We start from the raw sequence: 13,343 nt of genomic DNA on the forward strand, positions 1-13,343 counted from the left end.
TGGCACAAAGAATCCATTGAGTGTGAAACCGGTCTGCATACCTGGGCTGTATTGTATAACTAGGCCTACAGCCTGTTGAAAGGGGTATGTTAGATTTACAGGTGTACTTGCATCTCCTATCTGGCCAGATTCAAGGAATTAAAATGTCATTTTACAAGGTAGATGTTACTCTGGCATCATCATAAGAGAGGTGATTGTTTGAGAGCCAGGGAGAGCTTGGCTACTGTACAATAATTTCCTCTGAAGTTGCTTCATTTTCTAAGTCCTATCTCTTTGTCCTCAATAACCTGAGGCTTGGGGGATTATAGTATCACGATGGCAAGAGGGTATAGGAGAGATGAGGAATCCACAGGGACTTGGCCCTGGCACCACTTTTGATCCATGTCTGGAGGACTTTATCGATACCTGCAAGTGACAGATGCAAACTGCATGCAACACTTGCAGTTTGGGCAACCATAAAAACCATACACTACTAGTAAGTGATGATCTCATTCTGTCATTCAATAGATGCGCACAGATGAGTTCAATATACATTTTTTGCCTCTGTCTTATATGTGTCATATTTTTGTTCGTTATTACTGGTACATTTCTTTATTGCAACAGATATGAGAGACGTTATGTTGGGACGGATGACTGCAGGGGCCAGACTAGCATATTGTATGAGACCTATTAATAGGCCTGGCTTACACCACAATATTCAGCTGTAACTGGACCCCGTATGTCAACTCACGTCCTCTCGAGTGTCGCCACAGCCAGGGGCACTCTGGTTCTGTCCTCCCTTCCCAATGTAGACAGACAGCCAGCCCACTGATGTCTGCAGACGATCCAAGGCCTCTCGGGCCCTCAAACTTCATGGAGGCTCCAGACACCAGAACCTGGGGAAGCGGGGATATTAACGAGGGGGGAGTGAGGGAGGAAGAGGAGCGAGGAAGCCGATACACACAGAAAGGCGCCACGGACGAGTCGGACGAGTCAGATGGTTCGGAGCCCGAGCCCCTGGCCGTCATCCGTAGGAAGGTGTCCTTTGCTGACGCCTTCGGTCTGGATCTGGTATACGTCAAGGAGTTTGACAGTACAGACCTGACAGGGGCAGAGGTCGCTGACCCCCCGGAGCCCGAGGTCAAAGTTAAAGAACCGGACGAGTATTTCCTGTCATCTTTGTTTACCGTGCCCTCGTCTCCGGAGGAACTCGAACAGCGACTCCAGGATCAGAAGCTGGAGCTGGAGAGCATTGAGTTACTTCCTGGCACCACCGCGCTCAGGGGTATTGTCAGGGTGGTGAACCTGTGCTACAATAAATCCCTTTATATCCGGATCACTCTGGATAGCTGGAAGACCAACTTTGACCTGCTGGCTGAGTACGTCCCGGGCTCCAGCGATGGAACGACGGACAGGTTTGCGTTTAGGCTTACCCTCGTGCCGCCCTTTGAGATGGAGGGAACCAGAGTGGAGTTCTGCCTCAGATACGAGACATCAGTGGGCACTTTCTGGGCAAACAACAGTGACATGAACTATGTGCTGTTCTGTCACAAAAAGGGAGGCAGAGATCTGATAGCAATGGAGCCTCAGCTAGAGGAAGTAAATAACTGGAGAGAGAAGAGAACCTGTCTGAAATTCAACAGGTGAGGAGTCACCCCAGTCCTATTCTTGTTCCCTCTGCTGACAGTAAGCGATAGAAACACTGTTAATTTTTGTTGTTTTTCACTTTATATATTCACTTTGTATGTTGTCTACCTCACTTGCTTTGGCAATGTTAACACATGTTTCCCATGCCAATAAAGCCCTTGAATTGAATTGAATTGAATTGAACACACTATTACTGAAGTATTAAATAACTAAGTATTAGTCACTATAGCATAGATTACAAACAAGTAGTTCTGACAGCAAATTGAGTAATAGGCTTAAAACATATTATTATCTCTTAGTGAAATAGGAAAATATTTGATTATTAGTGTGACACATTTATATATATATATATATATATGGAAGAAAAAAAATCTTTCTATTATTCTAGATGGATCACCTGTGCATGACTGTTGGAGTTAGCTTTTTCATAGATGTCCGTTGTGCACGGCCACAGTATCAAATAGCTCCCCATGGGATCTAGTCTCAGTCCAGCTTTCCATGACGTCTGATATTGACTGGAAAATCAAATGTTTCCATTTTGTTTTTTACTTTAGGACCAAAATCTTAACAACCTCTGTGTTTTGGTTCTCGGGGGAACAGCAATTCCTTATTGTTTTGCCCCGTAACATTTCATGTAATTCGGTCTGTCCTCTGTGTTGACAGTAAGATGAACAGTGCTGAGGAGAACCCCGCGGAGACCACTACAGACACTCCAGGTGTGTATATCGCTCATATTATGTCTGTGAAATGTGAACGCCATGCTCGGGAATCTGAGTCTGTGAGCAATTTATTTTCCAGATTCAGCCACACACAGAGCAGAGGGGACTGGCAGGAAAAAAGTGGAAAACGCAGAGCACCTGCTCTCTATTCTGCATCATGAGGATTACCGTCACAGAAATTTGGTGAGGTCAATCATTTGTACTAAAGGGCTGGTAAACATTATGACATGTCCTGTTTTGCTACTGCCACATACACATTTGACACAAAACAATATTTAACACATTTCTCGCCCTAAAATACATATAGTTAAATACATGTTTGACCGTTATTACCAACCATGCTCTTTCTGCAGTGAGGCATGTCTGTACTTCAGCTAGTTACGCATGAGTCAGTGTAACATACTGCACAGTACGTGAGGAGACAGTGAGGCATTTTACATGATACTTGAGAGCATACCATACATTGCTTTATTGCAGTCATGTGTGCCACTACTAACTGCAGAGGGAAAGTATGTATAAAGAAAAATGCTATTGCAACCAAAGTACCAATTTCATTGCAATATTCTACAAATTTACACATTTGTTTTATTGCAATAAGTTCAAATATGTTTTCTATTAGTCCTTGTTAGACCAGATGTTAAAACACATTTTGTGAAGGCAACGAAGTAAGTCCAAACCTAAATATGCCCTTTTCCTTTCTTTGTTGACTGACAGGGGAGTAGTCAGAGGAGCAGACGAAGGAAGGCCTGTTCAGCACGAGTGCAGGAATACTTTTCTCGCCAAGAGCAGGCGGCAAGACGGGAACACATTTCCAATGGGCTACCACATAACGAACTGGAGAAGCCACCTTCACTTCCAGACATCAGAATCAAACCCTTAGGGGACAGAGCCTCCAGTCTCCTACGATTACGCCAGAAGAAACAAACCAATGATACCCCTCAAATAATGACATACCACCAGATACCCCTACTTTCCCTGGACTGGGGCAAAGATAACGTGCGTGTGGGGACTCCAGATGAGGATGACTGGATTAGAACAAGGACCACACCTCAGCTCACATCAGACAAGTCAGAGGACAATCTGGGAGAACAAACCTCTGTTTGTGATCTGTGGGAAGCCTTTCTCAATGGCACAGACTCCAAAGATACTACCAGTGTGCCAGAGTCTGAATGGCTACAGTCGGCAACTTCAGTTTGCCCCTCAATCGAAACGGAGGATTTTGAGGCTTCCTCAAAAGTCGACAACCAACAGGAGGATGACTTGGACTCAAATACACAAAGATACACCCACTGCACGGTAGATGAATTGCCGTCGTGGGCTCACAATCATGTGATGCCTGTGGTCAGTGCCGAGGAGCCACTGTCAAGCTCGGGTGTCACCTTCCCCAGAAACGACAAAGCGTTAGTTTATAATCCTTCCCAAAGGTCAGAGGCTATCCTTGTAACAGACACTCTACAGGAATCCATTCCCTCGGGTGCCGCAAGGGTGGCCGGGGGGTCTGTTGACAGCACGGCTCAGTGCCACAAGCATGTGGAGGCGGGGGGAGGAAGAGGAGAGGAGCCTTTCACACCATACAGAGCAGAGCCGGTAACAAGCTCGGGGGAGACCGAGACAACAGATATGACAGCAATGGCGGAATCTCAGAATGCCAATGCAGTAGATAGAATCTGGCAGGGAGAAAGGCAAGACAAGACGCTTTCTTCCGACGTGGTAGCAGAGGTTAAAGGCAACGTGCACAAAACAGCTGATGATACTATGACATTTAGGGAGACAGTCGCAGAGAGGACAGAGGGTAAAGCAAACACACAGAGCTATGGAGTGGAGGAGGGATTCACACAGGCCTACAAAGAGGATGAGCTATTCAAGCCGAACCAACCAGAGGAAGAAGAGTTCACACAAGACCTCACAGAAGAAGCGTTGCATAGACAGAGTCCAGCAGTGGAATATGACTTCCAAATGAACCGAAGAGACAACATCTATCTAGAACTGAACCTAACAGAGTTGGAAGAATTCAGGCCGAGTCAAACATATGAAGAAGAATTCAGGCTCAATCAAACAGTAAAAAAAGAATTCAGACTGAAACAAACACACGAAGAGGAACTCAGACCAAACAAATCGGACGAAGTTGAAATCAGACCATTTAATACAGTGGAAGATGAATTTAAACCGAATCAATCAGAGGCAGAGAAATTCAGATCAAATCAAGAAGACGAAGAAGAATCTAGACCGAACCAAACATTCTATGGTGAATTCAGCTGGAACCAAACTGAGGCAGAGGAATTAAGCCCAAACAAAATTGAGATGGAAGAGGAATTCTCACCATGCCATCAAGATGAAGAAGATGACAGACCGAGCCATACAGACAAAGAATTGCGCCTGAGTCATGAAGATGAAGAGCTAGACAGAGAGAACCGGACATTTGCCGAAAAATTTAGACCGAACCAAACACCCAATGAAGTATTCAGATCAAACGAATTTGAGGAATTCAGACAGTTTGATGAAGAACAGAGAGACAGAGAGAACCTAGAAGAGGTTGAGGAATTCAGATCCAACCAAACACACGAAGAGGGATTCTGGTCGAATATAATACAAGAAGAAGATATCTATCAGAGCGTAAATGAAGAAGAGCTATACAGAGACATAGATATGGATAAAGATTCATCAACGCACAACCTAACAGAGCCCGCAGTGTTCAGGGAAAAGAACGCAGGAGACGTGGAAAAGACAGAAAATGTTGTGGCCGAAATGTCCAGACAGAGAGACACAGAACAGATAAATGAAGAAATAAGTATGGGAACTCCAGAAAAGGAAGAAGTGGAGGACTTAACGGACGAGACCGCCGACACCCGAAATGAGAGTGAGGACGTGTCAACAGAAAAGGAAGAAAAGCATGAGGTGACAATGGAAAATGTTGAAGGACCAAGACAAGATAAAAATGGAAAGTTGTCAGAAGGTTCCAAAGAACTTATAATGGAGGATGATAAAGAATGGATGGGTAAGGAGGGCGAAGATGAGTTGTTCAGAGAACAGAAAGGTTTGAATGAGGAAACGTTAGAAGAGGTGTTATATTTGCAGTCGGTTGATAATTGTCCTTTAGCCGAACAAGACAACGAGAAGGAGGAGAGACTGTCAGATGTACCTGAAGTCGTTCAAAATGTACCGAACCACCAGGCAAAACGTCTCACTAAGAAAGCGGTGACTGACATAGACTCCTGGGTAGATTCTCTCATGAAGGCATGTACAGTTCCCGATTTGACCTTCACACCGAGACAAGGCCTTAGCCAAACTACACCCAGTAGCAATGCAGAGCCCTCTATGGGCCAAGCCTATGCGTCATCTCCAAACAGAGGTACAACTGTCCTCTCTCATTCATTTTCTCTCAGCACAAGATTTGACACAGTGGTCAGTGACGGGAGTGAGTCAGGGGTCAGTCAGGGGTCAACCCAAAACCCATCGTCATTAGGGGAGGATCAGGAGACCCTCAGCAGCCGTACGAGCCCTCCACCCCCTGAGAAAGTGGAGGATGCTGCCAGCAGCATCTTGGCATGGTTGAGGATGTTCATCTCTCTCAGTAGCGTAACCAGAGCACTGGTCTATGCCCTTTTGGTAGCAGTGTTTCTCTTTACCACTCTTGTGTATAATTTCCCAGCGTGCTTTGCTCTCTACTTGTTCTCACTGTATTGGTGGTGCTGTGTGGCAGATAGGCAACGCGTGACAGGGACTGACAGAATAGATGGAGAGAGGTGAAGTGTTTGTGTGTAAAGAATTAAAAATATTGTGCGTGTGTGTGTATGATTTGGGTAACACTTTACATGAAGTTACTCTTATACCTGTACCTACTACTGTAGCAGCATTGTTGTTATTGTACATGGTACTTCAGTATTAGCTATTGCAATTATAATGTATTTGTTAATACAATATTGTTACTGGTGTAATGACAGTGTTACTACAGAGGTATGAGAGCAACTCAATATAAAGAGTTGCCATGATTTGTTTTAGTTTGTTGCAGTGTTTTATGGGCCCAATATCAAAAGTGAAAATGTACCAAAGTTATTAAAGGAGAACGAAATCCATTATTCCAATGTAGGACAAAAGGGGATAGCTGAACCGCGTGGGGCATTGGAGATTTGAAAGTGAAGTTTCTTTATTTCTTTTTCCATTTTTCTTTCCTCAACAATGATAACATATGAGCTTCAACAGAAAGCTTTCCAGATTTCCCCGGGTCTTATACGCTGACTAAAGATTGTCTTGCATAGTCATTGCCGCACTGTAGTTCAACCGCTTTAACTTAGACTAGCTGATATGATATGGTCGTCATATCGCACCTCTGTAATGAACTTGAAATGTATAAGTCACACATCCATGTTGGCCGCAGTTGATTGGGCTGGAGCATGCGTTAGACAGACGTATGAGATTACAATATCTCTGTGATCCTGGGAGATCACTTACTGGCCACCCCCCCCATCTGACCTATCTCTCTCAGACATGTAGCCTACAGATAGTACGGTCAAATGGACTGCACTTTTTCATCACTTAATCATCGCAAGGATTGGAGATGAGGATGATGATGATGATGATATAATCAAGTTGTGTGATTTCTGTGACTTTGTCTTTCCATTAAAAGTCCTGTACTTGACTTTGAGAGATTACATTTTTTTATGGGATATATTTTCACCTCCTTATATGAAACATTGCAACAGTTTTCAGAAACTGCCCTAAAGTTGCACAAAAACATTATTATTAATCATGACGTGAAGAGACAGAAAGTACACTGCTATAGCTTTCTGTAAAATGCTGGACGTGATATGTCTTCCGTTACCCAAGTCCCCAAGTGCTTGCTGTCCTCAGACGAGCCATATAGGGCCAGTAGTGCTAATTCATGGGAGAGTTGGCAGGTGATTGTACTGTGAGTTCATCATGACTTACTTGAGGGTTGGGTTTTGATTGCGATAATGCTTACTTGCCCACTAACACGGGATACACGGCTTTGACGAATCCTTACGCAGCCAGTGGCCGCGATCCCCTGCTCAGACATTGCATCCATGCGCCAACCAATGGTTGCGTGCCACGTCATTGACTGTGTCATCGACTGACAGATTGCTATAAAATACGTTATGATGTGGTTAGCTGATAAATACCTATCAAGGCGTTGATAGATCTGTCAGGCATCAACAACACCTGGGCAAAAGAAAACATACGCAGTGAAGCTGGCCTGCCTATCAGCACAGCGGATCTGACTTCGTTGCGTAAGTTTATCTAAGACAATAGGACACACATTTTTTTACTTGAGAAATACTGCATCAAACACCTTAGCTAGATGTAAGATTGCGTCCTCCTCAGCAAAAACCTCAAAAATTAATTACAGATGTATTTTTTTCCTGACTATTTTGAGGAAGTAATTCTGGCTATGCTCCTATGGTGTCTCATGGGGGACAAACATCAATAACTGCCATATGGAACCACATCCCCAAGACTGATATCTTGTCACATGCATGATTCCAATTCCGAATTCTGAAATGCCTGTTTCTATCACATGCAGAAACAGTGCATTCAGTCGCTCTTTAAAATGCATCCAGGGCATGCACATACAATTAGGTATGCCGATTGTTGACTCAGCATTCACATCATCTCCCTTCGGGACCTCATTTAATGAACTGATAAATCACACTGACATCTTTCAGAGTTCAGAAGGAAGTTGAACAAGTATTCAATGTGCAACTACGCAAGTGTAGGTGTGTGTGTGAGAGACAGAGAGAGAGAGAGAGAGAGAGAGAGAGAGAGAGAGAGAGAGAGAAAGAGGGAGAGAGTGTGAACGATAGTGTGTGTGTGCATGTGCGTGTGTGCACATATGCATACGTATGCATGTATATGTGAGAGTGTATGTGCGTATGCATTAGTGCGTGTGCACGTACGTGCTTTTGAGTGTTAGATAAAGCAGTAGTTTGACTGATACTGCAGTAAGGGTAGTCACTTGATCCAGTCTGCTGCATTGTGACTGCTGACCTTTGGTGGGCTGGCGTCGATCGAGTCTAGGGCTGGCATAGTTGGAGCTGCTCGTCAGGAAACTGCTTTGAGGCATCACAGAGCTGCCTGACCCCGGCTAGTCCAACATATTCCGAATCTGGAAAGAACAGTGACACTGTTTGCAACGGGTTCACACACACAGATGACTACACGCTACACACACAGCTGACTACACTCTACACACACAGCTGACTACACACACAGCTGCCTACACTCTATACACACAGCTGCCTACACTCTACACCCACAGCTGACTACACACTACACACACACCTGACTACACAGCACACACAGCTGACTACACGCTACACACACAGATGACTACAAGCTACACACACAGCTAACTACACTCTACACACACAGCTGACAACACTCTACACACACAGCTGACTACACTCCACACACACATCTGACTACACTCTACACACACAGCTGACTACATGCTACACACAGATGACTACACGCTACACACAGCTAACTACACACACAGCTGACTACACACTACACACACAGCTGACTACACACACAGCTGACTATACTCTACACGCACAGCTGACTACACTCTACACACACAGCTGACTACACACTACACACACAGCTGACTACACACACAGCTGGCTACAATCTACACACACAGCTGACTAAACGCATGCTACTTAGCCACTGGTACAGCTGACTAATTAATAGCAAAAAGGCACTGCTGATCACAAGCCACACGCCATAAACACAGCTGACTGGGCCTCAACACACACGAGATGATGCATCTATAATCTGAGTAGTTTTATCTCAACATTACATGAACATATGAAAAACTGAGGATTGTTCAAGGAAATGTCAATGTGTCCGCCAATGATTTTGACTGGTTAGTTGTGAGTTAGTCTGTGTGATGAGGTGTACTGCAGCCAACACATCACACAGTGGCGATTTTAGCATGTAAAGCTTGGTGGGGCAAACAATATATTTGTTTTATGCATGCCAGCAAGACCACTACACAGCACAACACTAAACAATACATTAATTGCTCTATAACGGTTACAAATGGTGCCATATGGCATAAGGGGACGACAAGGGGACATGAGGCAATCCGTAATTTCGATTAAGACATTAATGAGCGAGCTAGGACAGACGTAGTCAGTTTAACTATTTGTTCCGCACTTTTGAAATGTACAGTGACCCGAATTCAGAACATGGGCCATTCTTACAGTATTCTCCCTGTACACCAAGTCAGAACAATAGCATAAAAAGGGGGCATATAAGCAGACAATGAAAGCTCTTACAATATTCAATGATTGCATTTCTCTAAAACAGACTATAGGCTGTGTCCCCACCAAGTCAGAACAGTAGGCTCCGCTTATGAGGGGAAAAGGAACCAAATTATTAGGGTGAGGCACATGGGCTACTAACAGCTTACTACACAACATACACTTAGTATTACTTTCTTGGCTACAGTATACATATCTCCCTGGCAATTTATATCATGTATGCAGCAGAGTACAATAGATTTTTGGACTCACCTTGTTATGCTGTGCTCACTTGAACAGGAAGGTGGCGCGGCAATCCTTCTTGTGGGGCTCTAGAAAGAGGCCCGAGTTCCCGACTTGGAATTCCGAGTTGGATGACCAATCAAAATTATTTTCCATATTTTCCCAGCCTGAGCTATTTTTTTTACAGAGTTCCCAGTTGTCTTGAAATCACTGAAGTCTGAGATTTCCCAGTTCCGAGTTTCCAGTTGTTTTGAATGCTCAGCGTATTTTCTGCCCCTCCACCACAGAAAGCACTGAGCTAGGCTGACAAAAACCTGTATTTTGGAGCTGCCTTAATCAAGAAAGCATAAAAGAGACCATGTCTGCTTTATTAACCCAATGATAACATTGTTTACATTGTTTGTAGACTGATATGTGACAAGTATTGATGCCAAAATAACATGGAATTTATAAATATATATATTTATTTTTTAAGCTGAAAAGGTGGGCCTCGAAACAGGTGGGGTCACCAGCCCTGAATGATGGGTCGCCACTGCTTGTGCATCTAGTTTAGGCCACAAATGTACTAATTCTCCTTCAAAAACCATTCGTGCCTAAGTATGACCGGTCCATTTCTTATTTATCTGTCTGTTACTGATAGGACCTGCTGTGTAGCATCACTAGACCTACTTATATTTACAAGTTTGTCTATACATAGACAATTGATCTGTACGGTTATGTTATAGCATTCACCGGCATTCGTTTCAGTTGATACATTTCTAGCTCACTAGGCTATAACCATAGCCACGGGAAGTAGTTTGGTTGGGGCTGGGGGTGCTGCAATTGTTTTTCAGAGTTAAAAAAGGTACAAAAACACACAAGAAAGAGAAATAAGGATAACATGAGAAAGTAAGTAAGCTATGTACAGAGTCAGTTCCAGGGTCAGTGCCAATACCATGCTCCAATAACATTTGCCATGCAGAAGCAGAGAGCACAGTCTATGGCTTGGGTGGTTGGAGTCTTTAGCAATTTTCCGGGCCTTCCTTTCACACCGCCTGATATAGATGTCCTGGATGGCAGGGAGCTCGGCTCCAGTGATGTAGTGGGCTGTTCGCACCACCCGCTGTAGCGCCATGCAATCGAGGGCGGTGCAGTTGCCATACCAAGCAGTGATTTAGGCAGTCAAGATGCTCTCAATGGAGCAGCTCGAGAACTTTTTCTCGATTTGAGGGACAATGCCAAATCTTTTCAACCTCCCGAGGGGGGAGAGGCGCTGTCGTGCCTTCTTCACGGCTGTTTGGGTATGTGTGGGATATTTGAAGTCCTTAGTGATTTGAACACTGAGGAGCTTGTGTGTTCTCGACCTCCCGTTTCCTGTAGTCCATGATCAGCTCCTTGGTCTTTCTGAAGCCGAGGGAGAGGTCGTTGTCCTGGCACCACATTGCCAGGTCGCTGACCTCCTTCCTGTCTCATGGTCGCCGGTGATCAAGCCTACCACCATCGTGTCATAAGAAAACTTGATGGTGTTGGAGTCGTGTGTGGCCATGCAGTTGTGAGTGAACAGGGAGTACAAGATGGGACTTAAGCACCCTCCTCTGTAGGGGCCCCGTGTTGAGGGTCAGCGTGGCAGAGGTATTGTTGCCTACCCTCACCACCTGTCAGGAAGTCCAGGATCCAGTTGCAGTGGGAGGTGTTCAGTTCCAGGGCCCCAAGCTTGGTGATGAGCTTGAAGGGGACTATGGTATTGAACGCTTAGCTGTAGTCAATGAACAGCATTTGCACATAGGGTATTCCTCTTATCTAGGTGAGTGAGGGCAGTGTGGAGTGCAATTGAGATTGCATCGTCTGTGGATCTGTTGAGTGGTATGCAAAATGTGGGTCTAGGGTTTTTGGGATGATGGAGTTGATGTGTGCCATAACCAGCCTTTCAAAGCACTTCATGATTACAGATGTGAGAGCTACAGGACGGCAGTCATTGTGACATGAGACCTTAGAAATCTTGGGGACAGGAATGATGGTGTTCATTTTGAGACATGTGAGTATTACAGACTGTTCTGCGCTTGCTCTGAGAACGTGCCCTGGAATACTGTTCGACCACACGGCCTTACGAGTGTTGACCTGATTAAGGTTCATATGGTAAAAAAAAGTTGGAACAATATAAAAAAAAAAAATTGGTTGTATTTACATTAAATATTACTTTGGATTTCTTATTTATTAGGTTTAACCAAAGGGGAAAAGTAAGTTGAGTGATGAAAGAAATAGCAGGTTTGGCAATAATTAAATAAAACTGTTGGCATTGAATTTTATATTTGATTTCAAAATATTTAGTATTTTTCAATTGAAAATACCTAATATTTGTAACCAGTTGAATATATATATATTTTTTAGGTTGATCCAAAGTCATTATTTACAGTGTATGATACAGAACCACCCCATCTCACACGCCCCACAGCCGCAGCTATTAGATCCGGCATGTGTGAGTGAAAGAGAGTGGCCTATAATTGGACCGTAGTCTCCATCATGTGAGAGATATTTTCAGAAGTGCCTTCTTGCAAAGATTTGGCAAAGGCTTCCTATCTTGACCCCAACTGCTCTCGCCCTCTCTTGTGTCACAAGGAATTTTACCCAAAGGTTCCTAGAGTAAATTCATGGTGTTGGGTACTCCATTCCTGTTAAATTGTTCCCCTAGAGTGAAGGTTTTATATTATATTTTTAGATCCATTTGCCATTTGCCATTTATAGGCCTACTTTAGACAGCCTTAAGTGGATTTATCGAGTTTATACTATGCAAGCATAATTATATACACTGCTCAAAAAAATTAAGGGAACACTTAAACAACACAATGTAACTCCAAGTCAATCACACTTCTGTGAAATCAAACAGTCCACTTAGGAAGCAACACTGATTGACAGTACATTTCACATGCTGTTGTGCAAATGGAATAGACAACAGGTGGAAATTATAGGCATTTAGCAGGTGGTGACCACAGACCACTTCTCAGTTCCTATGCTTCCTGGCTGATGTTTTGGTCACTTTTGAATGCTGGCGGTGCTTTCACTCTAGTAGAAGCATGAGACAGAGTCTACAACCCACACAAGTGGCTCAGGTAGTGCAGCTCATCCAGGATGGCACATCAATACGAGATGTGGCAAGAAGGTTTGCTGTGTCTGTCAGCGTAGTGTCCAGAGCATGGAGGCGCTACCAGGAGACAGGTCAGTACATCAGGAGACGTGGAGGAGGCCGTAGGAGGGCAACAACCCAGCAGCAGGACCGCTACCTCCGCACTTGTGCAAGGAGGAGCAGGAGGAGCACTGCCAGAGCCCTGCAAAATGACCTCCAGCAGGCCACAAATGTGCATGTGTCTGCTCAAACGGTCAGAAACAGACTTCATGAGGGTGGTATGAGGGCTCGATGTCCACAGGTGGGGGTTGTGCTTATAGCACAACACCGTGCAGGACGTTTGGCATTTGCCAGAGAACACCAAGATTGGCAAATTCGCCACTGGCGCCC

The 13,343-nt window shown here is 44.4% G+C and overlaps 1 protein-coding gene across 1 annotated transcript; it reads left to right on the forward strand.

Moving 5' to 3' along the window:
• Positions 1-777: 777 nt before the first annotated feature.
• LOC123994670 lies at positions 778-6,981 on the forward strand. The gene is made up of 4 exons (XM_046297552.1): positions 778-1,622; positions 2,290-2,342; positions 2,425-2,528; positions 3,060-6,981. Exons 1-4 carry the CDS (start codon positions 811-813, stop codon positions 6,090-6,092), a joined length of 4,002 nt encoding a protein of 1,333 aa, XP_046153508.1. The 5' UTR covers positions 778-810; the 3' UTR covers positions 6,093-6,981.
• Positions 6,982-13,343: the final 6,362 nt, after the last annotated feature.

Source organism: Oncorhynchus gorbuscha, linkage group LG14 (genome assembly GCF_021184085.1).
Source record: "Oncorhynchus gorbuscha isolate QuinsamMale2020 ecotype Even-year linkage group LG14, OgorEven_v1.0, whole genome shotgun sequence".
NCBI classification, from domain to species: domain Eukaryota; kingdom Metazoa; phylum Chordata; class Actinopteri; order Salmoniformes; family Salmonidae; genus Oncorhynchus; species Oncorhynchus gorbuscha.